Source organism: Arachis hypogaea, chromosome 20 (genome assembly GCF_003086295.3).
Source record: "Arachis hypogaea cultivar Tifrunner chromosome 20, arahy.Tifrunner.gnm2.J5K5, whole genome shotgun sequence".
NCBI classification, from domain to species: domain Eukaryota; kingdom Viridiplantae; phylum Streptophyta; class Magnoliopsida; order Fabales; family Fabaceae; genus Arachis; species Arachis hypogaea.
In genome coordinates, this window is record NC_092055.1 from 122,315,919 (window position 1) to 122,333,083 (window position 17,165).

The 17,165-nt window shown below is 34.3% G+C and overlaps 2 protein-coding genes across 3 annotated transcripts; both read right to left on the minus strand.

Moving 5' to 3' along the window:
- Positions 1-430: 430 nt before the first annotated feature.
- On the minus strand, positions 431-4,049 carry LOC112784786 (protein NONRESPONDING TO OXYLIPINS 2, mitochondrial). 2 transcript variants are annotated; one of them, XM_025828113.2, is made up of 3 exons: positions 3,810-4,049; positions 3,567-3,685; positions 431-712 (listed from the first exon to the last, which is right to left on the minus strand). In XM_025828113.2, exons 1-3 carry the CDS (start codon positions 3,950-3,952, stop codon positions 687-689), a joined length of 288 nt encoding a protein of 95 aa, XP_025683898.1. In that variant the 5' UTR covers positions 3,953-4,049; the 3' UTR covers positions 431-686. The 2 variants fall into 2 exon arrangements, with proteins under 2 accessions (XP_025683898.1, XP_025683899.1); XM_025828114.3 differs by lacking the exon at positions 431-712 and adding an exon at positions 2,499-2,530.
- A 3,936-nt stretch (positions 4,050-7,985) lies between these two features.
- Positions 7,986-11,393, minus strand: LOC112784889 (uncharacterized). The gene is made up of 8 exons (XM_025828225.3): positions 11,180-11,393; positions 10,757-10,963; positions 10,077-10,137; positions 9,948-9,984; positions 9,699-9,776; positions 9,547-9,619; positions 9,056-9,095; positions 7,986-8,303 (listed from the first exon to the last, which is right to left on the minus strand). Exons 1-8 carry the CDS (start codon positions 11,219-11,221, stop codon positions 8,254-8,256), a joined length of 588 nt encoding a protein of 195 aa, XP_025684010.1. The 5' UTR covers positions 11,222-11,393; the 3' UTR covers positions 7,986-8,253.
- Positions 11,394-17,165: the final 5,772 nt, after the last annotated feature.

Here is a 17,165-nt window from a genome sequence, read left to right on the forward strand (position 1 = left end):
AAATAAAATACAACCATATTAATTAGATGTACACTAAAAATTAGTAACCAATATAAAATACACGTACACGTTAAAATATAAATTCATTGTAATAAATTTAACTAATTTTTAGTGTGCATATAACATTTTAACAGAATAATAGACATCTTTCTCGTCTGATTGATTTCTTTTTTATTTTGAATATTTCCTGTTAAAGATTTTATGAAAAAATTAAAAAAAAAAAAACAACAGTGAAAATAAAAATAAGAATAATAGAAACGAATGAGGCATTTAGCATGTGAGAAGATGGCAAAGTGCTTCCCCCCTAACGAAGTTCTTTCTCGGGTACATACATTTCATACCTAAATGAAAATCAAATTGTTCATTCCACTTAACCATGACATGCAAATACACTGATTATAACTGCAAATTTAATCTGGAATTGAGCAGATTTGATGGGGAACTGAATCAGCAATATATTTTTTTATTCACCAAGTGACATTGCCAAAATTTTGATCTTTAAACCAAGTAATAGAGTAATGATTTTAACATTTTCAAGGATTTCACTGAAACAATAACCACAGAGCCTTCCAACTTTATAGGCTATTATACCAAACTGCTGAAAACATAAGACAATTAGCATAAAGAAGCATCTCAGCAAAATGAATGATGATTCTAATCCATCAATCAACAATCTTCTACATCTCTTATCGAGGCGTGCCGAGACCCATTTCTGAGAAAATCGAAAAGAGACAAACACTTATGAGCACTGGCTTACAGATGAAAAGTTTCTTCTACAGAAGAATGGCTAGGCAAAGGAGATAACAAATTAACACACACCACTTTTACCCTAGATAGAGATGAATGTAACATTTAAGAATCTTAAATGCTGTTTCTTCAACATATAATATAAATATGTAAAGAGTCTATAGGTATTATTAAAACTGACAAACGTCATCGAGAAACTCATCGCACAAGGGCAAGTATAAAGGGTAAATCTGTAATGTGTTACCATTATATCCTTTGACTTAAGAAAATTGAAAAAGTGGACTGCAGCATAGTTGCATTATCACACTGATGAAACAAGTCAATGAATAAAAAAATTAAAAAAATAAAAACGCACCGATGAAACTAGCAAGCTACAAGCAAAACATTGATTCATCTTGATATAGTGGAAGAATGAGTTAGTGAAATGTGTGCTAAGGGTAATGGTAAGAACTCGTCACTAATAGTTCTTCCTCAAACAACCAATTTCCTTTGTATCCTTCCATCCTTCTTAGAAAAAAGGATTTGAATTTTACTGCATATGTTATACTGCCTAAGTAAATTTTATCGCAATGCCATTAGACCAACTATGTTATATGAAATGAAATATTGGTCGGCAAAAGATGAATAGGAACATAAACTTAGTGTGGCATATATGAGGATGCTTAGATAACAAGCAACCAAACATGTATGGACAAAATAAGGAACTAGAATATAAAAGAGAAAGTTTGAGTAGTGCCTATTATTAAAAAGAAGTAAAATCCTGTCTTAGGTGGCTTCAACATGAGGGAAGAAGATCGGTAGAACATTTGGTTAGGATGGTGGATCAGAAAGTAGATAGGTAGTGAAAGATAGAGAAAGACCCAAAAAGACCATACACGAGATGGTCAAAGGAGATCTATGTGTAATTGGACTCACTATAAATATGATGAGTTCCGCTAGGGAACCAGCTAAGAGTGTAGCCAACTAGAGAAAACTAGTTGAAAAACAAGTCTATTACCAAAAAACAATAATAACTTCCCACTATCTTAATTTTCCGAGTTTCAAAATTAGAGATAAAAGGGGGTTGGCTTGAGTTGGCTTATATCGTAGTTAGCTCTCTAGACTTTTTCATATGATATATGATAGGGCACAATGATATCGTTTGATTCATATAGCCAACTTCATCTAGTGGAATAAGGCTTTGTTGTTGTTATTGTTGTTTATCCTGCCTAACTAACAAAACTAGTCATAGCAACAAAAGGTCGCATTGTTTGTTCCAATAACAAAAGTCACCAAAACAATTCACCTCTTTACCAAATTAAATAACTCACACCTAATATCAAAGATTCAAAGTAGACCGCCAGTGTGCCTTGAAACATGAAATAAATAGGAAGTCTTCATTAAGCAAAGAAGTGAAAATGATTTAGTTGGGCACTCCCAAGAAATGCTTGTGCTGGAATGTGGACCTATACACAATTATTTCCAACATAGGAAAATATTAGCTGCTATTGATCTTGGATACATGGATCAAACAATGCTAGTATTCTATCGTTAAACAAGCAGTTGTTGAACCATTGAAATCTACACCTTTTTGACGTCTCAATTGTTTTCTTGAACTCTCACTGGCTCAAGCTATTGGATTATCCTCCAGCTGATCTATGCTCCTTACTATTAGGGCTTCTATAGGCTTTCTCCACAAATGCTCAAACCAACCTAAGACGATATTCTTCCAAAATACATGCTTAAACAACTTTCTCTCCAATTGATCCATTTCAGTTCTGTTTTGACTAGTATGTATACTCATCTATACAACATACAATCACTCAAATAAATCAATATAAAAGCAAATCACATGCTTAAAAGGACTTAATAAGCATAAACAGATTGAACCATCTTTACATAAAATTCATGATGGCTGGTATTTGACATGCATAAAGGAACTCCATCTGTAATCTCCTTTGATTAATCATTGCTGACAATGCCTGACTGGCAATTGATTATATGAATAAGGCTTGTTTCTTTGAGCATTTAGTGGATCTTTTCCCAACTCAAACTAAAAAGGGTAACTTCTGAATAAAAGTACTCTTTAAAAGAAAAAATCCCATAAAACCAGATTATGTTTACTTAAACAAACACATCATACATCACAAATGAGAATATTTGATAGATCAAGCCTACCCCCTAAGCAAAACCAATAATCTTATATTGACTAAAGAAACCTTATGACAACATTTTTGTTTTGCAAAATTGTACACTATACGTAACCTTGAAGGAAATGAAACAGGCTGAGACTCAGAAGCTAAACATGTATATTTGTTTTCATTTCTCTTGTGCAAACATTTGGACTAGAACTTAAAGCACATATCCCTTGCATAGTGAATAGTGACTCATCATCTGCTTCATCGTGCATACAAAAACCATCGAAGGAAAAAACAATCAAACTATTAGCCTTCATCAGCTCAAAGTCGTAGCCTCGTAGCCAATAAGTTGACCCACAAAATGACAAAGAGCTTCAGAGTCATTCTGGTTCTCCTAGTTACACTCAGTGTGTTTTCCAAGCTAGAGCTCAGAATAACATGAATAACCAAAACCTCAAACCTAATCATGAATGAGCTCATTCTATTTTCTACAATCCTAGTTTCCTGCACCCAGTCAAGCACACTCATACTTATGATATCAAGCACAGAAAAGGATTCAAACACAATGCAATGCAAGACTATAAGGGGTAAAGGAAATAAACAAACACACATTAGAGTTAAAAAGTTGCTTACAGATATGAAACAAAAAAACAAATTTGGAGCATTTTTATCAAACTCCGGGGTTGGCACTGCAGAGCATACCCTGAGACAACGATCTCGAGCTCCTCGAATCAACGCCGAGGCAAGATGTCAGGCGCGCCGAAGACACCGCCGAGTGCAGCGGAAGCAGGGACTGCACGCACCCCAGCCGAGAAACCGACCTGTAAAACAATTTAAAAATATACAAAAAATAGAAAAGATTGAGCACTGAATCGAAACAGGAAACAATTATTCTGAAAAGCGGTTCCTTTATTAATTGAATTGGGGGGAAATACGAGACTTTGCCTTGAAAGTGCGGCGGAGGAAGAAGAAGAAGTAGAAGTGTTGAGGAGGGAAGGTGAGGGCTTTGGCGTGGCAGTGGGTTTGGTGAGTGTGGATTTGATGAGGGTAAATGCGGGTCGCGAGAGAGATCTGTAACGAGAAGCCATTGGAGAAATCAGCAGCAGGAATTAGGGCTTTCAGACTCCAGTCAGCTGTAAGAAGCTGCAGGACAAGGGTTTTTCGGAGGTTTTTCTCTTTATTATTTATTTCTTTATTGTTATCATTATTATATAAAAAAAGATAAATAGTTAATACATCCTCCACTTTTTAATTCAAAGATATATAAGAGATTGTTTAAAATATTAAGAATTAGAATTTATTCAAGAATTAAATTATTTTTTTATTTTAGAATAATTAAAAATGAATGATTTAAAATTTTTTTGATAATTTTTATTTTTATTTTTTTATTTATAAATTAGATCAAAAGGAGTTTAATTTTTAAATCAATTTTTATACTTTTTAAATTTTAATTTTATTATATTAATATATTATAATCATTTTTTAAATCATAGAATTGAATTTTAAATAGAAATGATTCTTTTCTTAAAGGAAATAGAATTCTTTTTTCATGTTAAATAGTTTTCAAACAAATTCTAAGTCTCTAACTAATTAAAAATACAAAACGGTCATTGACTTTCTAAAATACGAAATATTTAAATTTATCCGTCAAAAATATATAAGGACAAATTAGTTCCTGGGAGACTTAAATGTCTCGCGTTTAAAATACTTTAAAATTAAGGAAAACTATGATAAAACGCTTTAAAATGACGGATATGGTCTTGATGTCTTATTTTCTTGGCATTGAAGTAGTTCAAAAAGATGATAGAATCTTTATTTCATAGAAGAAATATGCAAATGATATTTTAAAAAAATTTCATATAAAAAATTTAAAACCAGTTCCTATTCCAATCGAAGAGAAGTTCAAGTTGTATGTTAAGAGTGTTAGGATTTGGTTGAATTAGTCCCACATTACTCAGGATAGCAAATGGAGTGGGTGGCCTAGGCTATAAATATGAGGCTAAGTTCTCCATTTGTTTTTGCACCAGTCAGAAACACTTTAAGCTTGTATCTGATTTTTCTTTTCCTCTGTACTCTTTGATTAGAGAGTGTTGTGAGGTGTAGTTAGATATTTGCTTTGAGAGAGTGTGGGTGTACTGGGGTGCCGGTGAGAGAAAGAAGTCTATGTGTTGTAACAATTTTCACATAGTGATATTCTCTGGTTGTCATTTGACAACGGCCGTGGTTTTTTCTCCGGTAATTGGAGTTTCCACGTTAAATTCTTGTGTTGTGATTGTGTCTATTTTATTTCTCTGTCAAAGGTGTTTTCTCAAGGGGGAATGGTGTCTTATTCCCAACAAGTGGTATCAAGAGCTTCGGTTCGGTGGGATTTATTCTTAGTATGCTCTGTGGTTGTAGCCTAGTCTGACCTTCCACATCAGAAAAGAATTTTGTCCTGTGGCTTGAGGTTGATCTTTGGTTGCTGTTGTTGTTGCTGGAAGGCAGTGTGACACTGTGAGAGTGCTGTTTGGAAAGGTTCTGGCTAAGGAAAGACTTGGTATTTAAGTGTGTCCATTGTGACCCACCTCGCTTTCCTGGGGACCCTTCCTAGTGCACGGTTGAGTTATACTATTCCAGTATACGGTTGCAACAATGTCAGGATATTCAAGTGCTGTGAAGCTTGAAATAGAGAAATTTGATGGAAGAATCAATTTTGGCTTGTGGCAAATACAAGTCAAGGATGTGTTGATACAATCAAGTTTGCACAAGGCGTTGAAGGAGAAGATCTCTGATTGCTCTCTCTATGAGAGAAGATGATGTTCTCTAGAAGACAAGAAGTATCCTCATGGTATTACCGCACTGCCATGGATAAGGATGAATTGTGGCAATCGGGTCCACAATTGCACACGGGCATTGGTTGGCGTTAAGATGCAAGGTGTGTGGCGGAGTTAGGTCGATAGCTGAAGAACTTCCAGGAAAAGCCAATTTGGAAGTTGCACCATGAATTTTCAGCAAGGTTTCGATCTGTACCAAGGTGAAATGCTTGGAGTGGTCTAATTCCAAGTGAGTATACTTTCATGGTTGAGTATGATAGTTCTCTGAACTATGATTGTCGGTATAGACAATGGCAGCAAAGAATTGTTGGTGTTGACAATGGAAGCTGAAGATGTGTGACTATTTCAATCAAGGTGGAGATTGTTAGGATTTGGTTGAATTAGTCCCACATTACTCAGGATAGCAAATGGAGTGGGTGGCCTAGGCTATAAATATGAGGCTAAGTTCTCCATTTGTTTTTGCACCAGTCAGAAACACTTTAAGCTTGTATCTGATTTTTCTTTTCCTCTGTACTCTTTGATTAGAGAGTGTTGTGAGGTGTAGTTAGATATTTGCTTTGAGAGAGTGTGGGTGTACTGGGGTGCCGGTGAGAGAAAGAAGTCTATGTGTTGTAACAATTTTCACATAGTGATATTCTCTGGTTGTCATTTGACAACGGCCGTGGTTTTTTCTCCGGTAATTGGAGTTTCCACGTTAAATTCTTGTGTTGTGATTGTGTCTATTTTATTTCTCTGTCAAAGGTGTTTTCTCAAGGGGGAATGGTGTCTTATTCCCAACAAAGAGAAGATAAAGAAAGATCAGTAAATTTCACATATTACAAAAGCTTGATTAGAAGTCTAAGGTACTTGACTGCGACTAGACCAAATTTCGTGTTTGGAATTGGATTGCTTAACAAATTAATGGATGAACCTTATACTAACCATTTGCAAGCTGTAAAATGGACTCTTCGATATATCGGAGGTACTTTAAATGATGATATTTATTATGAAAATACTAGTAAAGTGAATCTTATCGGTTACACTGATAGTGATTGGCAAGAGATATAGAAACAAGAAAAAGTACTTCAAGATTTGTATTTCATCTTGGTTTTGGTGTAATTTCATGGTCATCGAAAAAACAATCAGTAGTTGCTCTTTCTACCGCAGAAACAAAATATATAGTAGCAACAAGTTGTGCAACGCAAACAGTTTGGCTAAAAAGAATTCTTAAATAATTGAACGAGAAACAAAGTATTCCAACAACAATATTTTGTGATAACAAGTTAGCTTTTGCACTTTACAAAAATCCAATGTTTCATGGTAGATCAAAGCATATTAATATTCGATTTTACAAAATTAGAGAGTTCGTGAATGAAAAAGAAGTTGTTATCAAGTATTGTCCTACTAAAAAACAAATAGCAGATATATTTACAAAGTCTTTGAAGATCAAGTTATTTTATAAATTGAAGAAGACGCTTGAAATTATTTATTCTGCAAGTTTGATTTAAAGAAGGTAATATTGATTAAAAAATTAAATAAACTTGCACCACCTCATATATACAAGAATCTTTATGAAACACGATTAAAGAATTGATGAAGCAAAATTTTAATTAAATACAACAATCATCAATTTACTGGATTTTGTTAAAAGCTAGTAATATTAAAAGCTTAAAAAATTTTCAAGTTGTTCACAATGTTGATGTTACTTATTTTGAAGTTGTTCACAATGAATGCTTATATTAAAAGTAACTTATAAATAAGTTATTTTGTGTTTAATTTTTAGTTCTAAAAGTATTTATTTTAAAAAAAAGTGATAAAAAAACTTTTTATTATAAGAGAAGTCTTTTTTTTTTAACTTCTCTTTAAGCACCAAAATAGCTTTTTAAAAAATTACAATTTTATTTTAAAAATTGTACCAGACATTAATATTACACATTTTCATAAGTTAAAAATTAAAAAAAAAATCACTTATAAACCTATCCAAACAGACCCTATTGAATATCTACAAATAGAGTTAGTATTACCAATCCTAATTACAAATAAAATCCCACAATTAATTTACGTTACCATTTAACTGATTTTTTAATAGAACATTTTTTTTATTAGAGGCAGTGTTGACTTTCGCTAAAATAAACAGAGACCAAGTTGATGCAAAATTTAGTTTAAAGATAGTGATTGGTATTTTTTAAAATTTATAACTTTTTTGTGACAATTATTTTATGTAGACTTTCATAAAATATTTAAAAAGTAAGTGATGTGTATATTTTAAAATTTAATTTTTTGTTACATTTTAACGAACAATAGTTCCCTTACTTTCTCACAATAAATCTAAAAAAAACAAAAATAGTGTTCTATTCATCTCTGGTGATCAGGATACAGAAATTCATACATCTGAAATTCTGAATAATGTGAGATATAAAAATAAATGTAGCAATGAATATGAGGGAATCAAAATAAGCTCCAACTACAAATTAGTACTATTGAGTGCTACCAACTATAAACTACCTAAAGTGAGGTTGCAATGGCCAAAATGAAGATACAAATGGGAGGAAAGGTCATGAAATTTATCATTACAAGGTTTATTTTTCTGAATTCTGTTAAAGTAGGGGCAACTTCCCAGTCACTGAATCTACATATGATTTTGGTCCTGAACAAAATCAGCAATAAAGTTTTAGCCATTCATTCAGAATCAGAAAGCAACATATTATAGTGAATTCAATGACACACAAGCACTTGGAATAAAAGATATTGCTTGCAAGTGGCTTAAATGAACTTCTTAAGGTTTCAAGTGTGGTAAGTTTTTTCGATGCATTAAGTGCTTGTTTGGACGCCATTAAATCAATAGAAAAATATTTTTTTTCAATGAAAAAGATCATTTTGTATTTTTTAGTGTGTTTGGCAAATTTCTATTAGTAAAAGTAAAAAAGCACTAAAAAAATAAAAAAATATATTTTTTGAGAAACTACAATTTACATCTTGTTTTAAAAGATCTTTTTTCCTTATAAAAAAGGATGTTTTTCACATAATAAATAAACAAAAAAGTACTTTTATCTTATTGTAACCCAAACATAATTGATAGATAAAAAGATCTTTTTACATGAGATATCCAAAAATAAAATTACTTTTACTTTTCTAAAAGATCTTTTAAAAAAAGATAACTCGAAAAATATCTTTTCTTAGAAACTCACCCAAACAAGCCCTGAAGACATAATTTTGAAACCCTATTAATTCTTCTAAGCACTCTTAAACAAACCCTCAAAATAGAAAGTAAACATCGGCATCAAATCCAAGGCAGAGAGGCATTCAATTTCTATGCTATTTACATTCCTAATTTTCCTATTATGATTTTTCATGCACAAGTTTGATCATACATGAAATACAAAGCAACAAGAAGATTACCAGGTCCAACAGCAAGAACAGTCTTTGATCCTGCCGAAACCTGCATATATTAAAGCTTTAGCAATACTATATTGCTATAAATAACCAGCAACACTAAATTTTCCAAATGATACAATCATAAAATAAAGGTTCCAATGGATAACATGGGTTTTAAAATCTAGCAGTAAAAGTTAGGACTATAAAGGTCCTAAAATAAAGTTCAAGGAGTATAGATTATTACAAAGGACTTTGCAGCTGTAACTATCACAATAACTCTTGGGAAATTGTGGATTCAGATTTCTTATGCCCAAATATGGGAAGTAATCTCTTTACCTCAAAATGGTGCAAGGAGATGAAAGGCGACCATTCAAATTTTAACACTTTTACATTTCTTAAGAAGTAACTATTAGTAATTTCACTTGGAATTCGCTACAACCCACTAACTCCCTGATAGAGGTTTGTGAAAACATGGTATTATATTCTCCATTTTTATGCCACATAATAAGTATTACCTGTGTTCGCCCAGCGTCAGCAACAACAAAGGTTGGAAGGCCAATACTATCAGCTGTGTCCTTCAGCTTATTCCTGATTAAAATTATCAGGTTCATTGTTTCTGAAAACAAGAAATGAAATTAAAGTATTTAGAATAAAATAATCTGCTTACATTTCTTGTTGATTCCTGCAAGTCACAACAATTTTTGGCTGGCCGCAGCTTTCCCATTGTCTCAAAAGTGAACGGTTGCTGCAAAAGTATTCAGTAGTTGAGTTTTATTACACCAGCAAATGCACCATCAAGTAAAATGATCATCATCTTCATGGCTAATGGGAAACATTTTACAAAAATTACATAAGTTTTTCCATTTGCTCGTGCTTTATAGGTAAGGAATAAGGAAACTTATCAGAACAAAAGTACCTGTGGATTAATTCAGCATACATGCCAGTGGCAGCATCTGCAAAAAGCGGAAAAAGCAAAGGCATAAGGAAGTTTGCAATGGTCAGAAGTAGATCCTTGACGAAATTAACAAATTGGTTCTTATCTTACGAGCACATTGCGACGCAATCTTTCCAGATTTCATCTTTAGGTCTTGCCTTACAACTAGCACCTGACAGAGGTTGCCATTGAAATCAGAACCTTTTTTTTCCTTGAGAATTAAAAGCAAACAGATAGAACTGCACCAGAATTAAGCATGGAATCAACAGAAAGTTTGGACTATTCATTGAAGAAATTGCTTGCTAAACTAAATTCCTGAATTCCTATTTACTAAACTCCAATATCTGTATCTCTATCACCCTGTTTTATTCTAATCCCTAACTACCAATGCTAACTAATCAGAGGCATGATCCTTAACAGAGACTTGATGCCATTGCCATACACTACTTCAAAATTTATTATGCAATCTTTGATTTCTTTTTCTTTCTTTTTATTTATGCAACACAATCTGGTTCAATTCTTCCCAGTATCAATAGCATTTATGTATTCACCTCAAAAGTTTGTTTCATAGGTTGTTTCTTTTGTAGAATTGCAGATTGAACTTTTGAGATTTTACATCGTATAAATTCAACCATCCAACAAGTTCAATAAACGAATCCTTTTCATACTAAAAGTCACCATTTCAATCAGATACATTAACCTAATAACCAACTAAAAATCAAAACTCAAAAAGACTCCCATAATATGAGAAATTGATGATGAAACGGATTATAACAAACTAAAGGACTAACCATTTTCAGGTCTTGATCACCATTACTAGATACTGACAATTGGTGTTGAGCCTTGCCAGATGAGAAATTTTTCTTGGGAAGATGAAATTTACCGGGCTTTGTCAAGTCCAACAACAACCCAAAAATGAAACCAATAACAAGACCCGGAACAAAGTTCTCTGGCTTGAAACTCCCTGCTAGCCATTCTCCCTTTTGCTTTTGCTGTTGCTGCTTTTAACAAAGGTTGGAAAACATAAATAAAAAATGAACATCACAAACTTCTTACAACCCCTTTTAAGGAGAAGGTTATATAATTATAAAGGAGCTTCCATGAACCCATTTAAGCATTAAAAGGAAGCAATTTGCATACCCCCTGAATATTAAATTACGCAGGGAACAAGGATTGAGGAGAGTGATAGAGATAGTTGTGAGTTAGTAACAAACCTGTTCCCCAGGTTCAGTGGATTTTAGGACGAAACGAACCATCGGGAATTGTACGGTTTTGGTGAAGAAGGGACATCAAAAATGGAATGACCTTTTGAAAGTTGAATACTTGAAGCTGCTTTCGTATTATCAGCAGAAAAAGGGTTCAGAACTTAAGAAGAAGAAGATAAGCCTGAGTTACCGAAATATACATATATGCACTAAAAATTTATTCAAGTAATTATACTTTTAGAATTGGTTTACTAATTAGGTATCAAAAGAGGCTGATTTTTTTCCATATAGAAAATAATTACGGGGTAATGCAACGAAATAGAGGCTATTTTTATTTTATATCAAAGTAAAAGTGGTGATATGTTTTAATATTGTAATTTTTGATATTTTTTAAAATTGTAGAAAATATATAAATTAGAGGGTTTGATTTTTGTATTTTAAATTTTTTATTTTTTTAAAACAAATTGGACAGTCCTATTTCGGTATTTCTTACAAATCGAACGGTTCGATTTGTGTACCTATATAAATTGAAAGATTCAATTCCTATATTTCTACAAATCGAACGGTTTAATTTCTGTACTTCTAACAAATCAGATGGTCCAATTTTTACTTCTCTAATTAAACGATTCTACATTTGAGGAGAATAATATCCAACAATTCATATTTTAAAAAAATATCATTACCACTCTAATATCAAAAATAAAAAATTCACGAAATAGATGTGTATGAAATAGATGTGTATGAAATATTTGCGCTATTATAATATCAGTCAAAATTGCAATTTACATTTTATTTTTTTATTTTTTTTTTATGAAACAACTCAAACGTAGCTTGTTTTTTATGACGGGCAACTTTTTGAATTTTTTTTGTTTGTTTTTGAAATAAGCCCATACACAAGTTGCGTTTATCAAATCAGTATTTTTTCAATGAACAATGGTAGGAACCAAAAGGGTATTAACCAAAAACCAGCTAAATATCTTTGGATAAATTTAAAATTTCTACGAGTTAATATATATGGATGTTTCTTCAGTTAAGTATTAGAATGTTTTTTTTTCATACTAAATAAATGTTCTTCTATATATTTTTCGAATTTTTTTGTATTACAAATGTGACTGTCTCTATTTCTTTAAAAATTTTATATTTTTTTTTAAATTTTATAGATATTTAATTATTTTTGCTAAAATATAACTGGATATTTCTTTTGTTAAGTATTAGAATGTTTTTTTTTTTTCATATTAAATGAATGTTTTTTTATATTTCTATAATTGTTCAAGGACTCCTTTTGACTAAGATCAAGTGTGTAGTTTGCAGTCTCTTTAATCATCAACACGGCACCTAATATTCCAAAACGATTGTTTACAAGGTAGAATCTCTTCATACAATGTGATGAAATCCTCGGCAGTGTTTAACTCCTGTGTTTCAACAACGCAGCAAATAATAAATACCAATTAGCACATGGTAAAGATCAAGTAAAAGGCCACTTGAAAATTTTTTTTCTATTTTTCTGGATTAGAAGGAAAAGATAGAGGAAGCAAAATTCTCTTCTCCCTTCATTTCAAATCTCAAGGAGATTAATAATTACATATATTTTTTTTAAATAAGAAAAGAGTGTGTCCAAACATAAAAGAGGCGCATTCCATGGAAGGGAACTAGATCATAACAGTCAAGAAACTCCTAGGAGAATATAAAGAACCAAAAGAGATATGAATATAACCTTGAATCCGATCTGGTTCGCGAAAGGGAAGCGGTTTTTGTCGACGGTGGCAAATCCGACAAGCCAGATGTCGGTGATAAAAGAGTGATAAAAGAGGAGTGGATCGTAGTGGGGAGGCGGAGAGGGCCTGACGGTGAGAGAGAGGTCTGTGTGTGTGATTGTTGGAAGTGTGTAGGTTAATGTGAGAGAAAAGACGTTTTAATTAGGTTTACTTAATTAATTTTAAATTTTTTAAATTTTGAATTTAAAAAATTTAAAATTAATTATTAATATAAATTAATGTAGTTTTGTTTTTTTTTGGTGACTTAATGTAGTTTTGTTTAGTTTTTGGCTAGTAACCTCTTGGTTTCATATACTTTTTCTTTTTTAATATTTTTTTGAAATTCAAAAATGCAGGTTGCATTGGCTGATTTTTTTCGTTATGAAAAAACTGTTGGTGTTGTGCAATGAAATGGATATATGGACAAAATTTTACTATTATGGTGTTAGCCCAAAATGTAACCTACATTTTACTCTTTTTTTCATTTTTTTATTGTTCAAAAACTAAACAAAATGCAGCATGCGTTTTGTTTTTTTGCAAGATTTTCAAATTTTTTTATTTCGTTTTAGCCTAAACGCAGCCTGCGTTTAGTGATGGGCAGTAAATTTTTTTTGAAATAACAAGACGCAGCTTGCGTTTTGCTTTTTTGTATCAGCTTTTCTTTTGGAAGATGCAAAACGCAGGTTGCGTTTTATGAACTGTCAGATTTTTTTTTTGGAAAACTAAAAACGCAGGTTGCGTTTTGTATAAAAAAAAATATTTTAATCAAGAGTCCTGCCTATAAATACAAAGTAAGACTCGTTCAACTTGCCTGACTCCACTTCTACTCATCCTATTCTTCTTTCTTGCACATATGTCGTAGTTCTTAGTTTCTTTGGCAATTAGGTGTGTCAAAAAAGTCGGATTAGGTGAGGTTGAAGTTATGGAAAATACTGCAAATTTGCGAGTGTATTATAACGGTGAGGTTATACCAAACACACATGAATGAGTGACTTTTATTTGTGAATGTCCGTTGTCATTTGCTATTCCATGTACCATGAGTTTTATAGAGTTGCAAAATGGGTTTTGTAATAACATTCAAAGCCACATTTCGAAAAGGGTGAGCAACATTTTATACTGAAATCCTGTACAAGTATTTGGTGGGCTGATACAGTTTCAAATAATGCCCATCACTGACAATGCCAGTATACAATAGATGTTATATATTTATCAACAAACCTGATTTCATGTGCCGCTGATAGAGCTATACATTGAGTTCGAACAGCAGTCGGGGTTGGGCACGGTTGGCGAGAAGGTCAATGTTGATGAGCTTAGGGATATAGATTGGAAAGAAGATAATAATGACAGTGAAGAGGAGTTCGAAGCCAACTATGAAGTCGATGACAAAAATGATGACGGAGACTTGGCAGGCAATCCGGCAATGCAAAATGAAGCGGATGTGATTGTAAGCCAGCACCCGTTTGGTGTTCCGTCTTTTATGTGGACTCTAGATCTCAAAGCCATGCATGCCCCGAAATTTCCTAAGTATGCGAATATGGGTATGTTATGATTATTAATTCAAGTTACCTATAGTGTTTATTTTATTTGCCTTGTCTGACTGATGGTGGTGCGCATGTCGTAGGTGAAGGCAACGCTGCGGCGAAAGATGGTGAATTTAGTGTCGGAATGGAATTTGGTTCGAGAGAGTCGGTAATATCTGCAATCAAAAGCTACACTATCTTTAAAGAAGTTAATTACATTGTGTATGAGTCTGAGCAGCAGACATTCTATGCGAAATGCAAGGTCTATGGTGCAGGGTGCGATTGGCTTATCCGAGCTAGCTTGATTCGAAAGAAAGCTTGTTGGGAGACAAGAAGATACAATGGAAAACACACGTGTACCATGGGCACGATTTCATAAGATCATACCAAGTTGGACTCAAACACAATTGCAGAGACTATTAGGCCGTTGGTCGAAGCAGACCCGTCGATAAAGGAGAAGTCTATTATTATAGAACTTTAATCCAGGTTCAACTACATTGTAAGTTACTGCAAGACTTGGTTGGCAAAGTAGAAATCTGTCGCAAAAGTTTTCGGTGATTGGAAAGTTTCTTACCAGACTCTGCCAGTATGGTTGAAAACAATGACTGCGAAGATGCCAAGGTCTCGTGTGCAAATTAAAATGCTCTCCGTTTACCGTGAGAGTGAGGAGGTTTAAGGTGTAAGAGTACTGCACCGCATTTTTTGGAGCTTCTATCTGTGTATTGTAGCATTCAAACACTGCAAGCCACTGGTGCAGGTTGATGGCACGCACCTGTACGGTAAATATAAAGGTGCACTTCTGGTTGTGGTTGCACAAGATGAGAACCGAAACATTGTGTCCATTGCATTTATGATATTCGAGGATGAGACGACAAACACGTGGGAGTTTTTCCTAACAAATTTGCGGAGATATGTTGTTACCATTGATGGCGTGGGGATTATTTCTGAGCACCATACCTCCATTGACGCTGCAGTAGCTCGCAGTAACGGTGCATGGTCACCACCAAGAGCGTGACACATGTACTGCATCAAGCACATCGGGTCTAAATTCTTAATGAGGTTCAAGGCTCCGTATTTGCATAAACTTGTGGTTAACACAGGTATTTCATTTCGCTATTATGGTCCTATTCATAGTAATTTTGTGGTATCTGCTTACGGTTAAATAAATTGTTCAACAGGCTATTGTAAGATGGAATAGGAGTACAACAAAAACTACCAGAGGCTAAAAGAGCGGGGTGAGGTATATACTCAATGGTGCAATGACATCGGTATTCAGAGATGGGTGTTGGCATTCGACGGGGGTCATTGCTGGGGACATATGATGACAAACTTGGTAGAGTGCATAAATTCTGTCCTGAAGGGTGCATGCAACCTTCCTATGACTGCCATTGTTAGGTCTACTTTCTATCGACTGAACGAATTATTTACTCGGAAGAGCGCCAAGGCTCATGAGCGTGTCCACAACGGATTCACGTATTCGGAATTTGCAACGAAGAGAGTTGAAGAAAGCTTTCAACGTGCAGAAAACATTGTGGTCAATCGGTTCAACAGGCGCAATGAGATGTTTGAGGTTTGCAAAATGCAAGATGGTTCCGTTTACATTGTTAACCTTGCGCAACGACACTATGACTGTGGCCATTTCCAGGTCGAGCGACTCCCATGTCACCACGTTCTTGCATGCTGCGCTAACCAACGTCTTGATTGGCTAGTATATGTGCATGACGTGTACAAGATGTCTGAAATTTGCAAGGTGTACAAAGGCAAGCTTGTTCCGATGGGTGACCCATCTACGTGGGATAGATATGAAGGAGCAAAGGTGATAGCCAACTGTACATTGAGGTGCGCAACAAAAGGAATACCGAAGTCAACCCGCTACTTGAATGAGATGGATTCGCCGGATATGTGTGGTCCTCGTCGGTGTACTATATGTGGACGCGAGGGACATATCCGCAGGCGATGTCCTCAGCGCGTAGGTCCAAGCTCCGCCGGAGGTCAATAGTAGTTGCACTTCTTATGTAACTTTTTATGTAACTTCATTATCTATTTTAAACTAGTGTGTAAGCTTTCTATGTTATTGTGTAGAGTAGGGTTGTATGCGTTAAACACTAAATAATAAATAAATATTTAGATTAAAAGTGCGACAGACTAATCTCAAACAGAGTACACCACTGAAAACAAAGCTAAGGTCAAAGAGTACAACATAAATTGCAACAGACTACTTCCTCAGCACCTTCTTCGAATACAAATATGGCTTGTATTTATCCGGTGGCACAGTCAGTGTCCGTAAATTATACGGATGACCTTGAGACACTCTGTGGTCCATTCCACCACCACCATCAGAAGCACCGACATCTGGCCAACTCGCACCACCAGTGTTGTTCAAACTGGAACCATTCATCCCCGGAGCACTCACTCCACCATATTCATACCAGTGCTGAAGGTCATGTTCCAACTGTCCCTCTTCCTGCGGCAGGTATTCATTCAAATCGAACAACTCGAGATGAGGTGGTGCAGAGGGACGGGGATGATCAACATGACCCGTCGATCGATCCATGTCGAAGTCACTGACATGACCTAATGTGGCGCGACGACCAGCTGACTGATGAGAAGCAGTAGGCCCATGCCGTTCTGGAAACAAATGATCTGTATCTCTCAGGACCTGGGATAAGTTGAGGGTGTTCGAAAACCCCAACAGACTAAACTAACCTTCTGCTGGGATAA